Source organism: Ciona robusta, chromosome 3, assembly GCF_009617815.1.
Source record: "Ciona robusta chromosome 3, ASM961781v2".
NCBI classification, from domain to species: domain Eukaryota; kingdom Metazoa; phylum Chordata; class Ascidiacea; order Phlebobranchia; family Cionidae; genus Ciona; species Ciona robusta.
In genome coordinates, this window is record NC_143237.1 from 5,012,195 (window position 1) to 5,031,674 (window position 19,480).

The 19,480-nt window shown below is 34.4% G+C and overlaps 3 protein-coding genes across 3 annotated transcripts; 1 reads left to right on the forward strand and 2 right to left on the reverse strand.

The window, feature by feature from the left end:
* The first annotated feature begins 899 nt into the window (after positions 1-899).
* LOC149738404 (mitochondrial inner membrane m-AAA protease component AFG3L2-like) lies at positions 900-8,006 on the forward strand. Its single transcript, XM_089873721.1, has 18 exons — positions 900-1,060; positions 1,430-1,517; positions 1,962-2,012; positions 2,067-2,191; positions 2,858-3,019; positions 3,092-3,160; positions 3,218-3,336; positions 3,487-3,605; positions 4,373-4,548; positions 4,617-4,754; positions 4,815-4,968; positions 5,184-5,414; positions 5,672-5,782; positions 5,864-6,060; positions 6,123-6,242; positions 6,389-6,499; positions 6,566-6,640; positions 7,737-8,006. Exons 1-18 carry the CDS (start codon positions 962-964, stop codon positions 7,944-7,946), a joined length of 2,355 nt encoding a protein of 784 aa, XP_089729847.1. The 5' UTR covers positions 900-961; the 3' UTR covers positions 7,947-8,006.
* Positions 7,952-11,332, reverse strand: LOC149738405 (uncharacterized). Its single transcript, XM_089873725.1, has 10 exons — positions 11,089-11,332; positions 10,761-11,001; positions 10,300-10,426; positions 9,979-10,173; positions 9,698-9,916; positions 9,495-9,644; positions 9,265-9,425; positions 9,106-9,204; positions 8,785-9,052; positions 7,952-8,728 (listed from the first exon to the last, which is right to left on the reverse strand). The coding sequence occupies exons 1-10, from the start codon at positions 11,222-11,224 to the stop codon at positions 8,132-8,134; spliced, it is 2,193 nt and encodes a 730-aa protein (XP_089729851.1). The 5' UTR covers positions 11,225-11,332; the 3' UTR covers positions 7,952-8,131.
* A 953-nt stretch (positions 11,333-12,285) lies between these two features.
* LOC149738406 (RNA cytosine C(5)-methyltransferase NSUN2-like) lies at positions 12,286-19,473 on the reverse strand. The gene is made up of 17 exons (XM_089873726.1): positions 19,333-19,473; positions 18,951-19,004; positions 18,236-18,330; positions 18,046-18,150; positions 17,773-17,878; positions 17,404-17,560; positions 17,006-17,142; positions 16,084-16,217; positions 15,650-15,813; positions 15,171-15,333; positions 14,745-14,885; positions 14,284-14,385; positions 13,867-13,999; positions 13,621-13,704; positions 13,151-13,289; positions 12,983-13,022; positions 12,286-12,706 (listed from the first exon to the last, which is right to left on the reverse strand). The coding sequence occupies exons 1-17, from the start codon at positions 19,381-19,383 to the stop codon at positions 12,403-12,405; spliced, it is 2,109 nt and encodes a 702-aa protein (XP_089729852.1). The 5' UTR covers positions 19,384-19,473; the 3' UTR covers positions 12,286-12,402.
* Between the last annotated feature and the right edge of the window lie 7 nt (positions 19,474-19,480).

Sequence of the window (19,480 nt, forward strand, 5' to 3'; positions counted from 1 at the left end):
GAGCAGTTAAAAAAAATGTGCTAAATGTGCTAGTGTTTATTTTCGTTTTGTAATAGTAGCGCAACTTGTTTAAGAATAAAATAACGTCAAGATATTAAATACTGTCACTGGTCTGTCCAACCTGAATTGCATGAGGGATAGAGGATGCAACAGCTTCAACTTTCACGTTCATTGTTTGGTGCTAGTAAAGAATCTCCCCCCCATCTTATTTGCTAACCACTAACCCCTATAACCACTAACTACTAACCCCTATAACCACTAACCCCCTAACCATCAACACCAAACCCCAACCTAGGGGTTAGTGGTGGTAATCCTTTAGCTGGTGGCCACCTGAAATTTTGGTTTCAAAATGTTCCTTAGGTCTCACTGATACTCATTGTATAATTTTTTTTTGAAAAAACTCGGGCGTTCGTGTCGAAAATTAACTTTGAAAGTGCGCGAAATCGTGCTGCGTCACCGTATTTTCCACATCAGCCATTATGAATTAAACCAAGGTTGGATTATTACGTCATAGAATGCGTATTGTTACGTTTGATTCCTACGTTAAAACAGTGGGGAAAAACAAGGCTATACCGTCTTATAACGTATGTAATATACCACTATTGTGACGTAACAGACCGCGATTGTGACATAATAAATCGTTAACCTTACGCAAATCAGACGAATTACGGTGACACAGCATGTTTTTGCGCATTTTTAAAGTTAATTTTCGACACGAACGCCCGACTTTTTTGAAAAAAAAATTAGACAGCAGGTATCAGTGAGGGCTATAGAACATTTTGAAACCAAAATTTCAGGTGGCCACCAGCTAAAGGATTACCGTTAGTGGTTAGCAAATAAGGTGGGGGGGAGATTCTTCACTAGCACCCATTGTTTATACTTCTACGTACGATCGGCAAAGATAATATACATAAATAAACAAAACGTTCATTTTTTTAAAGAAAAAAGTATATTGTAAATTATGTCTACTATTTTACGATTACTGCGACCTTGCAACTTTCACCAATATGCTTATAAAGGTGTGCTCCAAATCCCGCAAGCTTGTACACACAGCTCACAAGTACGTTTTTGTTTCATGTATTACAGATTATGTAATATGTCTAACTTTCTACTTTTATTTATTAATGTGTATACTATATACGCCTATTGTATGTATGTAATTGTGTGTAAATGCTTTAAATATAAATGAGTGGGTTTATGTATTTAAATGGTGTAAATACAAGGTACTGTATCTGTGCATCTGTGGGACAATTGGTTACTAGGGTTGGGGTGGGTAGAAACCAGTAGTTTTACTTATGCATGTATATAGACTAAAACTCTTAAGTTGCCCTGCCCTAAATAGCTATACCATATAATGTAAATTTTGTCACCGAAAGATGAATAAGCAATCATTATCAATTAACTACAATTTTTGTTTTTGCACATACAGTGTTTGGCCAAAGGTTTTCAGATCAAAAATTTAAATTACAAGCAATTAGCTACATCGGCACACATTTATAATCAGAATGTCCCAAAAGGTAGTTTCTGTGTTAAATATTTTTGCAATTGAAGTAAATTTAATAACCTTGTTAATATTATCTTATCTTTAAATAGACTTATCGTTAAAGAAATAGAAATGAGTGGTAAAATGTTACCTTAATTTCCACTGCACTCTGTGTTCTTAAAAAAAGTTCATGGTTCTGAAAAAAAAATATATACAATTCAACCCTCAGCTTTTGATCATAAGTCAGAATTTTGGTTTGCACATGTAAATATTCCCGTATTTGATATTCGACACTGTGTTGGTGGATATCAGTTGTCAAACTGATTGAAAGTCTTATCTATAAGCTGAGCATATTATTCTTATGGTTTTATTTTCTAGTTAGATGTTTCAATTCCATTGGGTTATAGTTAAACACATTTGAGAGCCACTAGTTACCTAATATATTTTTGCCTATTTAACATAATTCTCATTCTTTTAGGTTTTGAAAAGTTCTTTAAACCAAAGAAAGCAAAAGAGAAAGATGAAAAGGGTAAATAGTTTAGTTTATTATCTCCTTATGCTTAAATAAACAACTTTAATATAGGTAAACAAAAGTCTGAACCACCAAAAATGGAGAACAAAGAAACTAAAAATACAAAGAGTCAGCCAAAACAGAAAAGTAGTGAACAAGATGACTATATGAAAGATGTTGAACAAACTCTTAAAAAGGTTTGAAGTGCTTGTGTATTACATTGATTATCAATGCCCTGTTTCTTTTTGTTGGGTACTAAAAATACAATATTTGTAGGCCCTACTGTTCGGTATCTAGACGATGCAGTTATCATGCTGTTTCTTTGTCTGTATGTTTTTTGCCTTGTGATTGTTGCGTATATAAGTGTGTTGTGATTCGTAGTAAGAGGGATTAGATAATAAATGAATGAATGGAGCTGGGAGAGAAGGAAATACAGTAGATGGAATAAATGAGATTCAAGAGTGAATAAACTGAAAAGGTTGAGTGCTGCCTAAGTTACGTGTTGTTGGAAATACAAGAAACAGGCACAACATTTTAGCTACGGTTATTTAATGGGACCAGCTTCGAAACACCTTCGATAGTTAATTCCAATTAAAAACCCATCCTTCACGAGTAAAAATCTGACAACCTTTTCAATCCATCCTTATTTTTTTCATTATTAAATTAATGTTGTTCTTTTTTTAACTAATCAATATTTCTTCCGTCTATAGTTGTTTTTGGAGGGTCACTTCATTATATTTTGTTTTTATTTTTTCTTCTTATTCAGTGAAACTGTCAAGAAAGTATTGTATATTGTTGGATAAGTTAACTGTTGTTTATCTTTATTTATATAAAAACTAAAATCTCCGTTGCTCTTTTCTCAGCTTTTCAAAGATAACCCTGCGTTCAAAGATCCTGATGCAAAAAATAATTTAATCACCATTGCGCTGCTGATAATAGGTGTTCTTGTTTTACACAATTACAATCAACGTAAAACAGAAATAACCTGGAAAGAATTCACAACGCGATTTCTTGCGAATAAAATGGTAAGAGTACATTGTGTAATTTGTAAACAGTTAGAAATATTGTTACTAAGTATATTTCTCTTATAAAAACAGGTAGAAAAAATTGTTGTAAAAGATTCCTCTAGAGCAGAAATAATCGTTTCTTCAATGCCTGGACAAACGGTATGTTATTGCGCTTAAATCTATGTAGTATTTGTTTTCTGACATTTTGTATAATAGTTGACATTTAATATTGGAAGCTTGGATTCGTTGGAGAGGAATTTGGAACATATTCAGAATGAAATGGGTGTTCCAATCTCTGAAAGAGTTTATGTTCAATATGAAAACTCTGTATCTTGGTAAGAATCCAACATTTATTCTAGTAGTAAGCAAGTATAGCCTATAATACTAATACCTCTACTCTTTTGATAGCCAGGCTTATGCCCTGTGTTACTGTCACTGTTTATAATGTTTACATTTTTAACACCATTATTATTAATAATAAACAGGGGCAGAATGTTTTCCACGTACGTCGTGCCAGCTATTAGCATTTTTATAATGTATCGATTTCTAAAACAAGGAATTAACCTTACCCCAAGGACCAAACCAGGAGCTTCAAAAAGTAAAAGTAAGTGACGGTTGTTTAACATGTAAAATGTATCTACTCTTTTGTACTGTAAACAAGATTTTATTAACAAGAGAGCAAAGCTCTAAAAAGTAAGCACATTTTAAAATACTTTCCTCTTGTTGCTGAAACTTTAAGTTTTAATTAGAGCCCGACCGATATTTTGTAAATTTCAGTTGCCGATAACCGATATTTTAATGCACCTAAAAATCTTGACTGATTAAAACAAAAAAATCTGATTTAGCTGATAAAAATCAACTAACAGGCTTAATTATTTTTAATTAGTTATTGGTGAACTTGTAATTGGTTAATTTGTAATTTTTTCAAATAAATTTTACCTTCCTTCCATTAAACAAACATTATATTTATTAGCTAATGCAGTTTATTTGTGTATCACGCTGACACGTAAAGACGCGTAAGTGACCTAAAGTAACCTCGACGTTACACGCGCCTGATAAACCTGACATGCGGTGGACGCGTGATCAGACGCTTTGACCTAGTTTAATACGTTAGATTTTTACGAACAAGTTGAATTAGGTATACGAGTGAGTTTACGTTTATGAACAAGCTATCGCTCTGCATTAATTCTTACGTAAACACGTCGTTGGCCGTCTGGTTACTTAGTGCTGATAATATCGGCCATTTTTTGCTCTTGCCGATAATCGGTGAATCACTAAAAATGCGGCCGATATATCGGCTAGCCGATAATCGGTCGTGCTCTAGTTTTAATATTTATATCTGAATTGTATAACTCTGTATTGCATTGATAGTGTTCAACCCATTCTCGGTTGGTGAAACAACAGCACAAGTGATTAAACAGGGAGATATTAAGGTTTCATTTAAAGACGTAGCAGGTTGTGAAGAAGCAAAAATTGAAATCTTGGAATTTGTAAATTTCCTAAAAAATCCAAAGAAGTATGAAGAGCTTGGTGCGAAAATACCAAAGGTAAGGTCGCTTTAAATATGTAAATTAATTAAGCAGAAACATGGTATAGTACCATAATGTTTTTATAGGGTGCAATTTTATCTGGTCCACCAGGTACGGGTAAGACTTTACTTGCAAAAGCAACCGCAGGTGAAGCAAGTGTTCCATTCATCAGTGTTAGTGGATCAGAGTTTCTCGAAATGTTTGTTGGTGTTGGTGCTTCAAGGGTAGGTTGATACATTCTGTCCAATCATAGGTTCTGTTTGATGTATGTGTATTGTTGATAGGTTCGAGACATGTTTACACTGGCAAGGGACAATGCACCTTGTATTTTGTTTATTGATGAAATTGATGCTATTGGTCGAAAACGCTCAGAGAAAGGATTTGGTGGAAATAGCGAAGCTGATCAAACCTTGAACCAGTTGCTTGTAGAAATGGATGGTATGACATTTGTAGTTGTAATAGGACATTCTTCTTGAATGCTTATGTGCCCCAATCAATGTTTTATTGATGAACAGTTGTACTTGGATTTTAAGTTGTATGTTACCACATGAGGAACGTATTTCACAATTGATAGTTGTTTAAACCTAATCATTCTAGTAAATGAATAGAGTTATATTTTATGTCAAGCACCTATCACTGTAGCTCTTGTTTAGGTTTTAACACTGTTGGCACAAATGTGGTTGTCTTGTCTGGTACAAACCGCAGTGATGTACTCGACCCTGCATTGCTACGACCCGGTAGATTTGATCGGCAGATTCATGTTGGGTTACCTGACATTAAAGGAAGATCCTCCATATTTAAAGTTCATCTTAAACCACTAAAAACCGATCTTGATAAAATTGCACTTTCAAGAAAAATGGCAGCAAGAACACCCGGATTTTCCGGTAATAATAACTGTGTGGTTTTAAGTGTTATGCCATTATTTTTGAACTCTTGTTATTGTAAAGTTTCATAATATGATTCGGCATATGGGAAAATATCTGGAGAAGTCTATGATTTAAAAAATAAGAGCCAACATTTCAGGATCCACGGCGAGCTACCCTGTTGCTGTTGCAGTGTTGCGTCTAACTTTTTACACAGAACGTTATTTGACTGAGTACTAGTAGTAATGGTGTTGTGTAATCTTTGGTTTTATGTACAGGTGCGGACATTGCAAACATTTGTAACGAAGCTGCTTTAATTGCTGCTCGTGAAGCTGCTACTTCAATTGAGGACAAACATTTTGCTTCAGCAATTGAAAGAGTTGTAGCAGGTGAATGATTAATTAGTATTAAGTAATTGTGCTTACTTATTGAAGGTAATAATGAAAAATCCTTTCTTTATTTGGAAATAGGTCTTGAGAAAAAGTCTCAGGTGTTACAACCAAATGAAAAGACGACTGTTGCTTATCATGAAGCTGGCCATGCAGTTGTAAGCTGGTTTCTTGAACATGGTGACCCGCTTCTTAAAGTTTCAATAGTTCCTCGTGGCAAAGGTCTTGGTTATGCTTTATATCAACCAAAAGAACTATACCTTTACACTGCTGAACAAGTAATACAGTAATTTGTATCATGTATGTTTGATCTAAATATTAATGTTGATCACTTTATTAGATTAGAGATCGTATGTGTACTGCTTTGGGGGGCAGGTGTGCAGAAAAGATATTTTTTGATCGTATAACAACTGGAGCGCAAGATGATCTTCAAAAAGTTACGCAGATGGCTTATGCGCAAGTAAGTTTTGCTTTTATATGATCTTGTTTTTTAAATGGTAACTCAGTAAATAATTAAGTTAAAAAATCTGACATCGCATTAAGTAAGTTTGCTTAATTATCTGAAACTGCCTCTTGTTGTGATTTTAAATAGTAGTGTGTGTGCAGGTAACCCAGTATGGAATGAGTGAAACTGTTGGCCAAGTTTCTTTCACAGACAAAGGTAACAGTTTACACAAACCATTCAGTGAAGCCACTGCTCAACTAATAGATGAAGAAGTAAGCTGTAATGTTGTAACCCTTGCAGTGGTATGAAATAATTTACCTAACTTGTTATTAACACAGGCACGTCGAATTATAAATGAGGCGTATGAAAAAACATTGGCCTTAATTTCAGAGAAAAAAGATTTAATTGAAAAGGTAAGTCTGATAGAATAAAAGCAATTATTATAAACCATTCCGGTAATCTTTGCAGTGGATTGATTAAGGAGCCTGCTTATTGAACACGTTAGTGGTCATATAGATCCTTTTTCGTCGAACAGTTGTTCTTGGCTTTGTTGTTGTTGTTGCTGATAGGGTGATTATTTTCCGCACTTATCCTAATTCTTAATTCTAGCATTTTTTTCTTTAATCTCTTGATTGAAATCAAATCGTAATATATATTTATAATTTTTTGGCTGAATTTTCAGATTTAAAACCGCACGATGAGCGATTAATTAACGATTACTTTCCTCATGCACTTTACATAGCGGAAACACTGTCTGGCAGTTTGGCGGGAAACGACGGCAAGCGTGTTGTATCTACACAACGATTCACGACTGAATCAAACTATTAGCATTTGTGGGGACGCATTAAATGCACTACTCTTATACCGTATTATCATTAATCGTAATTGAAACATTATTTTTAATTCAACATCATATGATTAATATTAACTTCTAACATTACCTATGTACTGCGTGATTACGGTTTGTCAAAATTCATGAAAACAAACGTTTTTAAGCGACGACAACGTTAACTAGTGTAAGTTTACAATAAACACATGGTACAGGAGTTGTACTAAGCGTATTTACACATATTCTTTACCAATCACTCAATCCTCACGTCATAAGTTTCATTAGTTATAATACATGTATAAATACATTCTGCCTACTGCTCTACAGTCACCAATGGCGACTAAAACCCGTTTTGTTGGTTACTTCAGATTTGTTTTTAATCGAGTCCAGTCGACAGTGTAGTAAAAGGGTTAACTAATATAGCAGGGTGGGGGTAGATGGGACACCTTTTCATATTGTTTTCTCTTTTCATTTGGTAGTAAACAAAGAACATTTAATGAATTATAAAACCGTATCTTCACGACTTCCACAGACCGTTTTTAATTGTTTAAAACACGATCAGGCTATTTGGATATTATGTGTTAAAGGTGTCCCATCTTCCCCGACTCTACTATCTTATGCTAATTAGTTTAAAACGTGTTCATCCATTAGATCTGTGATCTCTTGTTTGTATGTTTCAGCTTGCCCAGCGTTTGCTTGAACAAGAACATCTTGAGCGACAAGATTTAGTGGAAATACTTGGAGAACGACCATTTAAAGAAAAATCGACATATGAAGATTTTGTTGAAGGGACTGGAGGGGAGGAGGAGGATGTTGAACTTCCAGAAGGACTTAAAGGATGGAATGATCCTCCTCAAACTACTGAGAAGTCAACAACCTCTGCAGTATAAAACACTTTTGAATAAATCGTTTGTATTGTGCACAAAAATACAAATACATTCGTGTTAGAATGTGAGCAGGCAACTAGGTAAAAATATGCAACATGATTACAAAAACTTATAAAAATATAAAATGCATATATGTATGCTAAAATTTCATTTGATTGTTCGAATTATAGAAAACTAGCAATATCTCTTTAAATCCAAGTTTGTTGCCACCCTTCAACATCTCCAACTTCATCATATATCTCACCAGATGCCTTTCTCATTAACACTGGAGTTTCTGAAGCTGAAGAATGTAAGCAGACATCAGTGTTCTTGTCACATGCAACTAATACATGAGACTTTTTAATTTTTTGTGGCATATTATTTTCCCTTCTTTCCTTTTTCCTTGGTGGTCTTACAGGAGACACACGACCTGATTTCATACTTTTGCTTCTCGGTTTAGCTTTCGGTTTGTCTTTTAAATACTCTTCTGTAGGTTCTGCATACTCTCTTTGTGGTATTTCTGTTTGAACTGCATCAATTTCCTCACTGTGTATGATCACAGAAGTTTCATTATGTTCTTTTAAATGTGTCTCTTCTTCAACAATTACATCAACTTGGGGAACATGTGGTTTAGGTCGTGATAAATTTGATGCGGAGTTCAGTTTCATTAGGAAAGGTTGTGCTTGAGATGTTGAGACTTTCCTTAACTTTGATCGTGGAGCATAGAATATTTTACAACGATCATCTATGAAACATTCCACAGCACGGCCTTTATTCCGATCATTTCTCACAACCGTGTTATAAACCTAAAACACAATTATTAGGTTATTAGGATTTTTAAACTAATTGGTATGACACGTACTTCTTGAAATGACTTAAGTTGTTCTTTTGTAAGGAAAAATATTTCACTGGTTTCTGCTTGTTTGCATACTGTCCACTCTGGACGAACAGGAAGCCATTCTTCAACCATATCTTTATTGTCGTAACAGCAACAACACAGAATTTTAGAAGCAGCAGGGTAAGCATGTGCTGTGTATGTTCGCATTTTATGCACAGCCAGGTAGTAAGTACAACAAAAAATACAACCCATGATGTTTAAAATCAATTCCGTGGACAGCAGCACATAATACCTAATAAGTAAACATTTAAATCAAATTTACATTTTTTTTAAATTTCAACTTACTGATAAAAATTAAGGCTTTCATCCTTTTCTTGCAAATTTAACACAATTCCAGGAATTAGAAATAGAAAAACGTTCTCAGTAACATACACAAGATAGAACCTACATGTAAAAATTTTTTTTTAAAAGTGTCTGGTGCAGTGGGGAACAAATCAAATTTACCAAAACATAAAGCAGTACGGTTGGTCCAAGAATGCATGATAGTATGGCCTCACGTGTATAAATATACACATCAGACTTGCATGGAATACAGACATGAAATCATGGCTAAGAAAGATGTATGCTCGATATTTATAATCAGCTTGTTGTAATTGCCGAGATACCTGAATATAATGTGAAAGTTAACAGGCATAATGGATATGACTTTCATATAGATATGTATGTATCCCAACCTTGCTAAAATCCGGATACCATTGAAAGATATGGTAGCATAAGAAGACACACCAGTGGATGACAATTGGAATGAAAATGTACCATGAAAAGAAGATAGTAAAAAATACAAAGGCGAGGATCCTTGCTGCCAGGAAACTACCTTTATAAATCTAAATAAGACTTTCATTAAGGAAAGAAACTTTATAATTTCATTAACCATTACCGTAATGAACAAAAGTTGAGGCCATTCCAGTCTTGTATTAAAAGCTCTTGAATGTAAAAGTGTTCGATCAACCATCCATTGATCAGCTTCATTGTCTTTTCTTGTTTTGTCATAACGAACAACTCCACCACATAATGATATGTATGACAACACAGCAGATATGTATTGAATTACATGGGTTTCTTGGTAATAAGCGATCAAATACAGATTAATTAACAGCTGAAAAGGATATTTGTTAAAATTCATTATTATTATCTATAATAGTTTCTTTGTTTGGATACCTGTGGTAGAGATTCAAGCATACTCTCCGACAATTTGAGTTTGTTTAGATGGGCAAGCCACTGTTCTCGAGTAAGTCTCTTCCACCAGTTTGACTTCCCAGGTTTTTCCTGTTCAACGCTGACTGGCGCCAAAGAGCCCATACTTCTTGAAAGGTTTGTATTGGAAACTAAATGGCTTCCTTGTTCAGATATGTTCTGATGGTAACATATAAAATTGTTATTGTTAAACAAAACTACAACATACTACATAAACCTTTTATTAACTACTAATAGTATGAAGAACATACATAAACCTATCTATTTTAGTATTTTTGTATACACCTTGTCATCATTTCTGCAGTAATTATCTATATCATTCAAGCTTGATAAGGAAGCTCCTCTTGATCGCTCCAATGTCGTTGGTTCATACCATTCAGCTGCTGTTCTTCTATCATTCTTACCCACTCCTCTATAAAAAAAGTAGATAAATATTGCTTAATGTACATGGTTACTATTTTACCCAAGCAAGTATTGCAGGTTATGCTGATGTGTAAAGTGCTTGTTAAAAACATACCTGTAGCATACTGTATCATTGAGGCATTATAACTATGAATACTAAAAATGTTGTGCTTCGCTTAAAAAATGGAATAAATAATTTGTTTGCCACAAGCAGATTTAAATTTACAACATTGGTTAATGTATTAAGTAGGTCCCAATTAAAACCACAGAGTGTGAGGGACTAAAAGTAGCTTATCATTTTATTTAAACTTACATGTATGATATATACAACTAGTTTTACGCACCTGATATGATCCAACCAGTTTCGAAGGTAGTTGTACGACAGTTGACAGTGGTACCAGATAATGGTTAATTGGAATGGTATATTTAATGCAGTTCGAAGCACTATCATTTTCCATGGAACAGATTTGCCATATGCTTTCTTTAGAAAGTTGTATTCAAGTACAGCCATTAGTATTGATGGAAGGACAATAAAACAAATTGACAAACCAAACGCATAGTACCACTCTCGCATGTAATACATCCCTGCAATGGATTTTTGTTATTTCTAACTACCGATATACCGTAAACAAGTAACGCGTATAAACATATAAAGCAGATAAGCATACTTACTGAGAGTAATAATGTCGGTGACGATATCAGCGAAGTATATGACAGTTGTTCCAAACATAAAAGCAAATTCAATGAACAGAAGCCAGCGAGTTGGTATTTCCGGAAAATAGCAGCATTTCGGTTTTCTATTCGACATATTTACTTGTCGTTTCTTTGCTTTCAATACGCCCTGATACAAACATTCGTCTATTCGTCGTGTACAAGTTCGATTGTCCAGTCGTCCGGAGAAGTACGGCTGCGAACTTATTTTTTTTCGCGTTCTCTCACAATCGTAAAAAAATCGTCCGTGTGTCGTGATATATTTGTTCCGACCATCAGCGTGCGACCATCAGCATGCGGAACAAATATATCACGACACCGGCGTACTGTTCGCACTTCCTCATGGGTTGGTCCGTACAGTACATTCCATGGTTGAAAGTAAAAAAATCGTCCGTGTGTCGTGATATATTTGTTCCGACCATCAGCATGCGTGATATATTTGTTCCGACCATCAGCATACGGAACAAATATATCACGACACCATCAGCGTGCGGAACAAATATATCACGACACCGGCGTACTGTTCGCACTTCCTCATGGGTTGGTCCGTACAGTACATTCCATGGTTGAACTAAATAAGGTTAAATGTGGTTTTGGTTGGACGAAAAAAGTCAAAAAAGTCAGGGACAATACATTTCGGTGACTTGAATGTATGTAACTTAATATACACTTCTGGGTCTTGGCAACGACAGTTGTCAAATAGTTGGATGGGGAAGATGGGACACTTTTTAATTTTATTTTTTCGTTTCTTTCGTTAGTAAACTGAAAACAGTTAAAGAGTTATAAACTCGTATCGTCACGATTTTCATAAAAATGAATTATTTAAAATAAGATCGGGATATTTCGTAGTAAAGATGTCCCATCTTACCTCACACTACTATATACGGCCCTTTCTATTAGTTAGTTACTTTCTGATCGTATTTTAAACAATTAACAACGGTTTGTCGGAGTCGTGACGATATGATTATTTATTTCTTTAAATGTTCTTTGTTTACTCCCAAACAGGACGAGCAAAGATAATGAAAAGGTGTTCCATCTTTTCCACCCTACTATATATTCATAAATTGTAGACTAAATTTTCAGATTCAAAACCGCATAATTAGCGAGCAAGTAACCCACATCTTATTTTGTTTGTCAGGAACGTTTTGTTCAAATACCTTTTTCTGCAATTCAACAATGCGACACATATTTATTCAAGAGACAATTCAAATATCAGCATGGCAGTGGCAGTGGCAGTGTATTTTCCTATCACCTTTTAGGGTAAATAATTTAAAATTAGTTTTTCAACTCTAGATTTAACGGATTGTTATCTTGTTCCACACCATTCTTATCCTCAATGTCCGTTTCTTTTGCCTCTTCTTGAGCATTTTCTTTTTCCTCTAGAAAACCTTCTTTCTTCTTATCCTCCAATTCCCCTGCACGTGCCCGCCTTGTGTTCATGTTGGGCAATAGATGAGCGGGTACGGGCACACCAACCATATTGAGGAAGTGCATTCTTTCATGGTTGTTCATGTAAAGACGGGAAGAAAATGTTCCTTTCCATCCACAGAGCAGCAATTCACAGCCAACATCTGCATTTCTGTACAAAAGCAACAAGAAAGTTTATATTTCTGTGTTGTTTAAAATTTAGGTTTAAATGTGTCACAGTCACACACATTACATAGAGCGTTGTGCGGTATGCCACCTATGTCTTCATTATAGGTATGTGTGTTCTTTGTAAATGGTACTAAGCTGTAATTGTTAATACCCATTGTTTAAACAGCTGCATTGGTGATAATTCGTAAGCGGAAACAAGAGGAATGAAATAGGGTTGCCCAGCCAGGCGAATAATTGAGTAAAATATTTCTCAACTTACTCATTTTCAGGTTCATACTTGTAAATCATGCTTCCAGGGGCTGAAAGGTAAAACATTGGTTAAAAACGAAGTTTCATTTAAAAAAACATTAGCCACAACAGTATACACAGCTTTAAATATCCATCATAAATAAAGCTGCTGAGTTTTTGTGTTTAACACCCCGCATACCAAGATTTTTGAGATTGTCACGCAGTTCCTCAGATAATTCATCATACTTTGGTTGATCTTCCAAAAGAAATTTTGTGACGTCACAAATTTTAATTGGAATTACTCTTGCACTCATGAAAGGTTCAATGCATTCGCTTCCCTGTGAATAAAAAAAAATGTGAAAAATTAAATTATGTTTTACGTTTATTTTACTCATCCTGTTGCACAACTCGTTACTTATGCATATTTTGAATGCAATAATTAACAAACATAACTTTTTATAATATATATATTTGGTATTGTAGGACACTGGTCAGAGCATTTGCCTGGTAACCAGAGGGTAAAAGGTTTAAAGCTGGATACTGCCAATGTTGCAGCATGTGTGTCCTTGGTCAAGACCTATAACGGAAATTTGGTTTAACACTGTGGTCGCTGATGGGATGTCCAGACTCTCAGCCATAAAAAAGTAACAGTTTAAAATGTATTCTTACATCTTGCACCAATCTAAATTCACATTCAAGGTCATTTTGAGTATTTGCAGACCGACTAAAAACACGAACTCCTGTGTTGATCACCTGTGAAAATCAAACATTAGTGGACTTGATCAGAAGTAAGTGTTTTAATCTTGTACAGCCAGCTACACAAATTTACTAGTAGTTACATTATTTAAATACAGGATAAAGCATCATGTGTTATTTTAGATTTATAGGTAAACAAAATTTGAACAGTTTACTCACTTTTACATAATTAATGTTATTTTCAATGATGTTTTTAACAAGTTTTGACACAAAATAAAGTTGTTTTTTCTTTCCATTAGTGGTTCTGCTCAAGATTTGATTCACTGGAAAATCTTTTAAACCAAAGAACGACCTTGATAGAAGATAAATGCATAAAAAGAGCTGTAAAATTTCTGAGAAAGTGATTACTGTTTGTAATAGCCACCACCTGTCCACCAAAGCAAGACTATGTATTTACTATAGTTTAAAAGTACCTGCGTAACTCCAAATGTGTAAAACAATTCGATTCTTTACAGGGTTGAAAACCAATAAGAGAAATTTTACAGCCAACACGTTGCTAAAAAAAGCCTTGTAGCTAAAATTATTTCCTTTAACTAAAACCAACGCATTTTATAAGTACACAACAATTGAACTTACACAATCTGTGATGATGTTGCCTCATCTTCTGAAGTTAGGAAGACAAACGGATCTTCTTTGAAACCTGGCTCCCACTTCCTTTTCTTCCTCGGAGGAGCTTGTCTGTTTGAAGCAGAGGTGGTTAGAGGAGGTTGCTTATCCTTTAAACTTTAAAAAGGCAAATATACACCGCTGTTCTAGCACATAGAACACATTGTCTTGTTTTATTCGTTTGCTATGCTAAAACTACCGTGTATATTTGCAACCAATAATTCAGTATCTAGATTTACTACAGTAAATGGGAACTTAACATTATTGAGTAACTTTAAGGCTCTGGCACAATGAATTACTATATATGTAGATGAAACATTGGAGTTTAATAAAATGTAATTATCTACATAATTTTACTAAGCCAAAAGATCAGTTTCACCAGAATAAATACAAAATTTTTAAAAACACAATTAAACTAGATGAACATTTACGCTGTTGTTTCTGATCCATTCTTTTCCACAACCTCAGCTTGACATTTTAATTCATCTTTCTGCCATGGCAATGGTTTCTTCTTTCTCAGCACAGCAACAAAGAATCCACCAGTGTCTTGTTGGTGTGGAAGCAATCGCATGCTATGAGGTACAAATTGTTTAAACACAAACTATTCATAAAGAAAACAAAATGACAGTGTGTTCTATAGTGCAAGTTTAATGCATAAAAATTAACATAAATGTTATTTGGAATAAATTAAAAAAATTAATAAATCTAAATGCATATATTAATATAATGGGGATGGGTATCTACATTATATGCATGAGGTAATACACTTAGAAATGGGCAAACTCTGGTCAACATACTAGGTTCCCTGGGCGGTTGCGTCTATATGGAATGATGAAGTATAATAGCAACCCACTTACCATCTTTCTAAGTGCATTGCTTCCATCACATCTTGACCACCAGGTGGGAACATGGAGTAAGATATATTTTTCTTCTTCTCAGGAACTTGGTCATGTGTATCGTACCAGTTCATATCACTGTCCATCACTCTCCAGCTTGAAACACCAGGACTCCACTTCAAGCCTGATTTAAACAAAAGACAAATGCAACAAGAATGACAACCATATTTACTGAAAAACCAAATTTACTTTTCTTTTTAACAATGAATGTATGAAGAAATAAATAAGTAGTAAAAAATTCACCAAACTTATAACTTAAAGAGAAAAGACAAATTACAATTGGTGTACACAATATAGACATTACTAGGCTGAATCCACAACTCAAATTGAAATTGTAGATACAGCTCTGTATAGTCTATCTGTACACCATTATAAAACTTGAATTCAATTCCTTTTAAACAGTACGAGTTTAGGAAGTTATTCAAACTTAGTAACCTTACCTGGTAAACTAACTGAAACAAGATCTACGGCACCACCACAGTGATGAATGGCAGCAGCAACAACTGCTTCATCTTCAATTGGATTCAACGAACATGTTGAATATACAAGTTGACCACCACTGGCTAGAAGTTCCAACCCACGGAGAAGTATTCGATACTGGGTTCTAAATTATATTGTTTTTGCTATTACTATAGGTCACATCTGCTTATTGGTGTGCTCATAGGACTGTTAAAGTGATAGACTGCAAGATTAAATAATAATCTTGTCTCTCTGAAACAATTAAAATAACCATAAACATCTTATATACTGAATACCTAATTTGTTACTGTTTCTTGATACAATTGTTCACAAAATGACCTCCCGTCCTCCCAGTTCCAATATCCATTAAAACACAAGCTCATATAGTTCATAGTTATTACAGAGTACACCTTACCTATGTAAATAGATAGCATTAGCTTGATTCCACTTGACCCAAACATCTGTGTTTTTTCTCATTGTTCCATCACCTGAACATGGAACATCACACAGAATACGATCGTAACGAAGAAGTATATCTTTGCCATCATCCTAAAATTATTGTTCTACTTTCCAAATACTCGACACTAAAGCAGTGGTTATCCCACCTGCCTATAATCCATAAATTATAGGTTCAATGCTGTTACCATTGTAGGTGTATGTGTTTATGGGCAATAGAAGTAACAGCAATTGCTGAACGGGTACGAGATGTATGAAACATAGCATCTGTGTAATAACGACTGTTGTTTCCAGAGACATGTGGCAACACGTCACATTCCTCCATTCGTTAATATGTTTATTAAAATTAAAATTAGACATACTTTATGTAAGATTGGTATTTAATCATTTGTAAAGGTGAGTAAAATATTATAAACAAAAGTTTAACAGATTATCCTAGAAAAAAACAAGGACAATACAAAATCTTTCATTAGCATTTTAGTTACTTAACGTCCGGACCCGTTGCACATTTGGTTAGTGCTCGTCTCTAACCCACAGGCTATGGGTTCAAGGATTGTCATTGCTACAATTGTGGGTGTCCTTGGGCAAGACACTTTACAGCAATTGCTCTAACCCAGTGGTCACTAATGGGTTGTCTAAATTTTTAGCCATACATTATAAAAAAATAAATTACAAAAAACAATTACCCACAAAGTTACTTACGTGTAACTCATAGTACGAGGTGTATGAAACAGAACATTCGTATTATAAAGACTGTTGTTTTCCTGCCACGTGAGGGTAAAGCAAGTTACATTCATTCATTCATTCAACCAAAATGTGCTGATGTGCATATGACAATATTAACTGGTGATTTATTTGACATAAAAAAATAAAATACTCACATTTTTGATGAATATTTCAGGAAAATTTGAAGCATCATGATTCACAATGAGTGTGGATGGACTGTGCAGTCTTCCTATCTGATGTACAAGCATGTAACACCGCTTGTTGTCTTTGTCATTCGCCACACATATTCCCTCTGTTGGAATCAAAAATAATTCTTTTTAAAAAAATCATGAATACTGTTCGAAAGCAAATAACTTAATAATAAATAACCACCCCATAAGTAATGCAAAAATTACATACTACTTCCTCTACCAACTTTTTAACTCTAGAATGACTTATATAACCCATCGGTTACATTATGAACAAAATCTGACTGTTGAGTTAAATTGTTCTATCCTGGTCTTATTTCATAGTTGCAAGTAACCAAACTATTTTCATCTCTGCTTCAACAAACCTGGAATTGAATTATTTTCATCTCTGTGAAGTAACTCTACTATCTGAGCAGTTTTGGATCCAGGAGCAGCACACATGTCCAACACTTTATGATGTGAATGGACATCTAGCAACAACGGTGGAATCATACTCACAGCTTCTTGTCTTGTTATGTGGCCCTGCATCATAATTAGTTTTTATAAACTTTATAAACTTTGTAAACCAGTGAAGGAATAAGGACGTGAACAATTTTTCACCAAGACTAGATGCAATAATAAAATTATTACTTTTCTGTAACAATTACAATTAAAGAAATATTACAAGAAATCATATAAAAACAGAGATGACTACAGCCAGTAGCCAGCAATTAAAAAAGCTTTATGTAACTTACACTTTCAGATTCTGCGATTAGAAATGTGTGAAAATTCTGCAGTTGAGGAACTTTACGTATCTGCCCTCTGTTCAAATCAGTCTGCCATGCCAAGTCATCCGGATACCTTGTGTACAAGATTGCATCATTTACTGTCAGATTTACGTATGATGCATGTGCAAAACTTCAGTGTATACATATACAGACGCTGTATACAGGTCATACATAATGGGAACTGAAATATCACACAGCTGTGGATATATTCATTCATTATACTAAAGTATTCATTATTACCATGACAATGGAACTGGTGGTTTCACAGTGTCATCTCCTATTTTAAGCTCAGTAAGATCTTCGAAGTGATTTCGTTTCATGTTCTTGAGAAGTTGTTTTGCGTGCCTGTTATTCGATGACACAAAATAAAATAAACACACTTTTGTTTAATTAATTTATAATTAAAACATAAATAGGAAAATTTACAAACCGTTTGTATCCTGTAATTCGAAACACTGCAGGTAATGGTTGCTTCATTGCATTCAGGAATTCTTCAAATTGAGAAATGTCAAAGCACTTTTGTTCCTACAATTTAATAATAAATATTAAACAGTATTAAAAAAATAAAGAAAAAATAAGAGTGAGATAAGTAACCTGTAATAGCTACTGATATATGTATACTTAACTTACAAATGACCCATCCAACCTTAAATATTTCTTCGCAAATTGGTTTGCTTTTCATTGAACTGCAACCATAGCAAACTTAATGAATGAATGTAACCTACTTTATCCTCGCGTAGCCGGAAAACGACAGTCGTTATAACACAGGTTTAACACCTCGTGCCAGCTTACGAGTTACCGTGTATGGTATTTGTGGGTGATTTTTTTTATGTATGACTGATAATTTGGACAACCCATTAGTGACCACTGGGAGCAATTGCCGTTAAGTGTCTTGCCCAAGAACACATACGCCCACAATGATAGCAGCGACAATCCTTGAACCCATTATCTCTGGGTTACAGGCAGGCGCGCTAATCACTATGCCACGGCGCCGACTTAACTAACAATAAACAGACATTCTTACAAGATGGAATATAAACTAAAATTTGAAACAATCTCAAATAACATATATATATATATAGATATATATATATTAATATGCAGAAAGGTTCATCCATGCATCCAATTAGCTTGTACCAACACACCTTGTAATAATGTTCATATTTTTCATTTTCCTTTTTAATGTCTTTGTAATGACCCTGTAAAACAAAATAAACAAGTCTAATCTTGTCCAGACTTGCCCTATTGCAACAATTATGACCTCATTTCAATTTTTAACAAAGAAAGAAGCAGGTACAACTGTTTAATTTCCTGTCACAGTCAAGACAATCTAACCCTTTTTTTTCTGCAGTACAATTAATTAAACATAAGGCAAAAATTCCTTTAAAAGATTGTGCACCTAGCAATTACAAAATCTAAAGCTCTATTTCAGCAGTTTAACTAACCGCACTTAACTAAGGCACCAACAAAACAACTCGAATTTCACTTCTTAAATTGTAGATGTGCTTTTCAAAATTTATTTCTTACCCGTTCTTTTCGTTCTCCTTTCAATTGAAATTTTTTTCGACGGCGGCCCATCTTCAGTTCACTATTTCTTATTCAACTACAAGGTAATGTAAGGATCATTCAATGTAAGTAAAAGCACAGCAGTATTCTAAAACTTTAAAATGATGTT

What these genes read in the sequence shown, in the direction of transcription:
- LOC149738404 (XM_089873721.1), top strand. Translation starts at nt 962, where the DNA reads ATGTCTACTATTTTACGATTACTGCGACCTTGCAACTTTCACCAATAT. An exon ending in CTTGTACACACAGCTCACAA is followed by an intron (nt 1,061 to 1,429) that starts GTACGTTTTTGT and finishes TTGCACATACAG; the next exon opens with TGTTTGGCCAAAGGTTTTCA. An exon ending in AAAAGAGAAAGATGAAAAGG is followed by an intron (nt 2,013 to 2,066) that starts GTAAATAGTTTA and finishes ACTTTAATATAG; the next exon opens with GTAAACAAAAGTCTGAACCA.
- LOC149738405 (XM_089873725.1), bottom strand. Translation starts at nt 11,224, where the DNA reads ATGTCGAATAGAAAACCGAAATGCTGCTATTTTCCGGAAATACCAACT. An exon ending in CACCGACATTATTACTCTCA is followed by an intron (nt 11,002 to 11,088) that starts GTAAGTATGCTT and finishes AATCCATTGCAG; the next exon opens with GGATGTATTACATGCGAGAG. An exon ending in CTCAACTTTTGTTCATTACG is followed by an intron (nt 9,645 to 9,697) that starts GTAATGGTTAAT and finishes AGTCTTATTTAG; the next exon opens with ATTTATAAAGGTAGTTTCCT.
- LOC149738406 (XM_089873726.1), bottom strand. Translation starts at nt 19,383, where the DNA reads ATGGGCCGCCGTCGAAAAAAATTTCAATTGAAAGGAGAACGAAAAGAA. An exon ending in AATGCTATCTATTTACATAG is followed by an intron (nt 15,814 to 16,083) that starts GTAAGGTGTACT and finishes AATATAATTTAG; the next exon opens with AACCCAGTATCGAATACTTC. An exon ending in AATGGATCAGAAACAACAGC is followed by an intron (nt 14,386 to 14,744) that starts GTAAATGTTCAT and finishes TGCTTCAAACAG; the next exon opens with ACAAGCTCCTCCGAGGAAGA.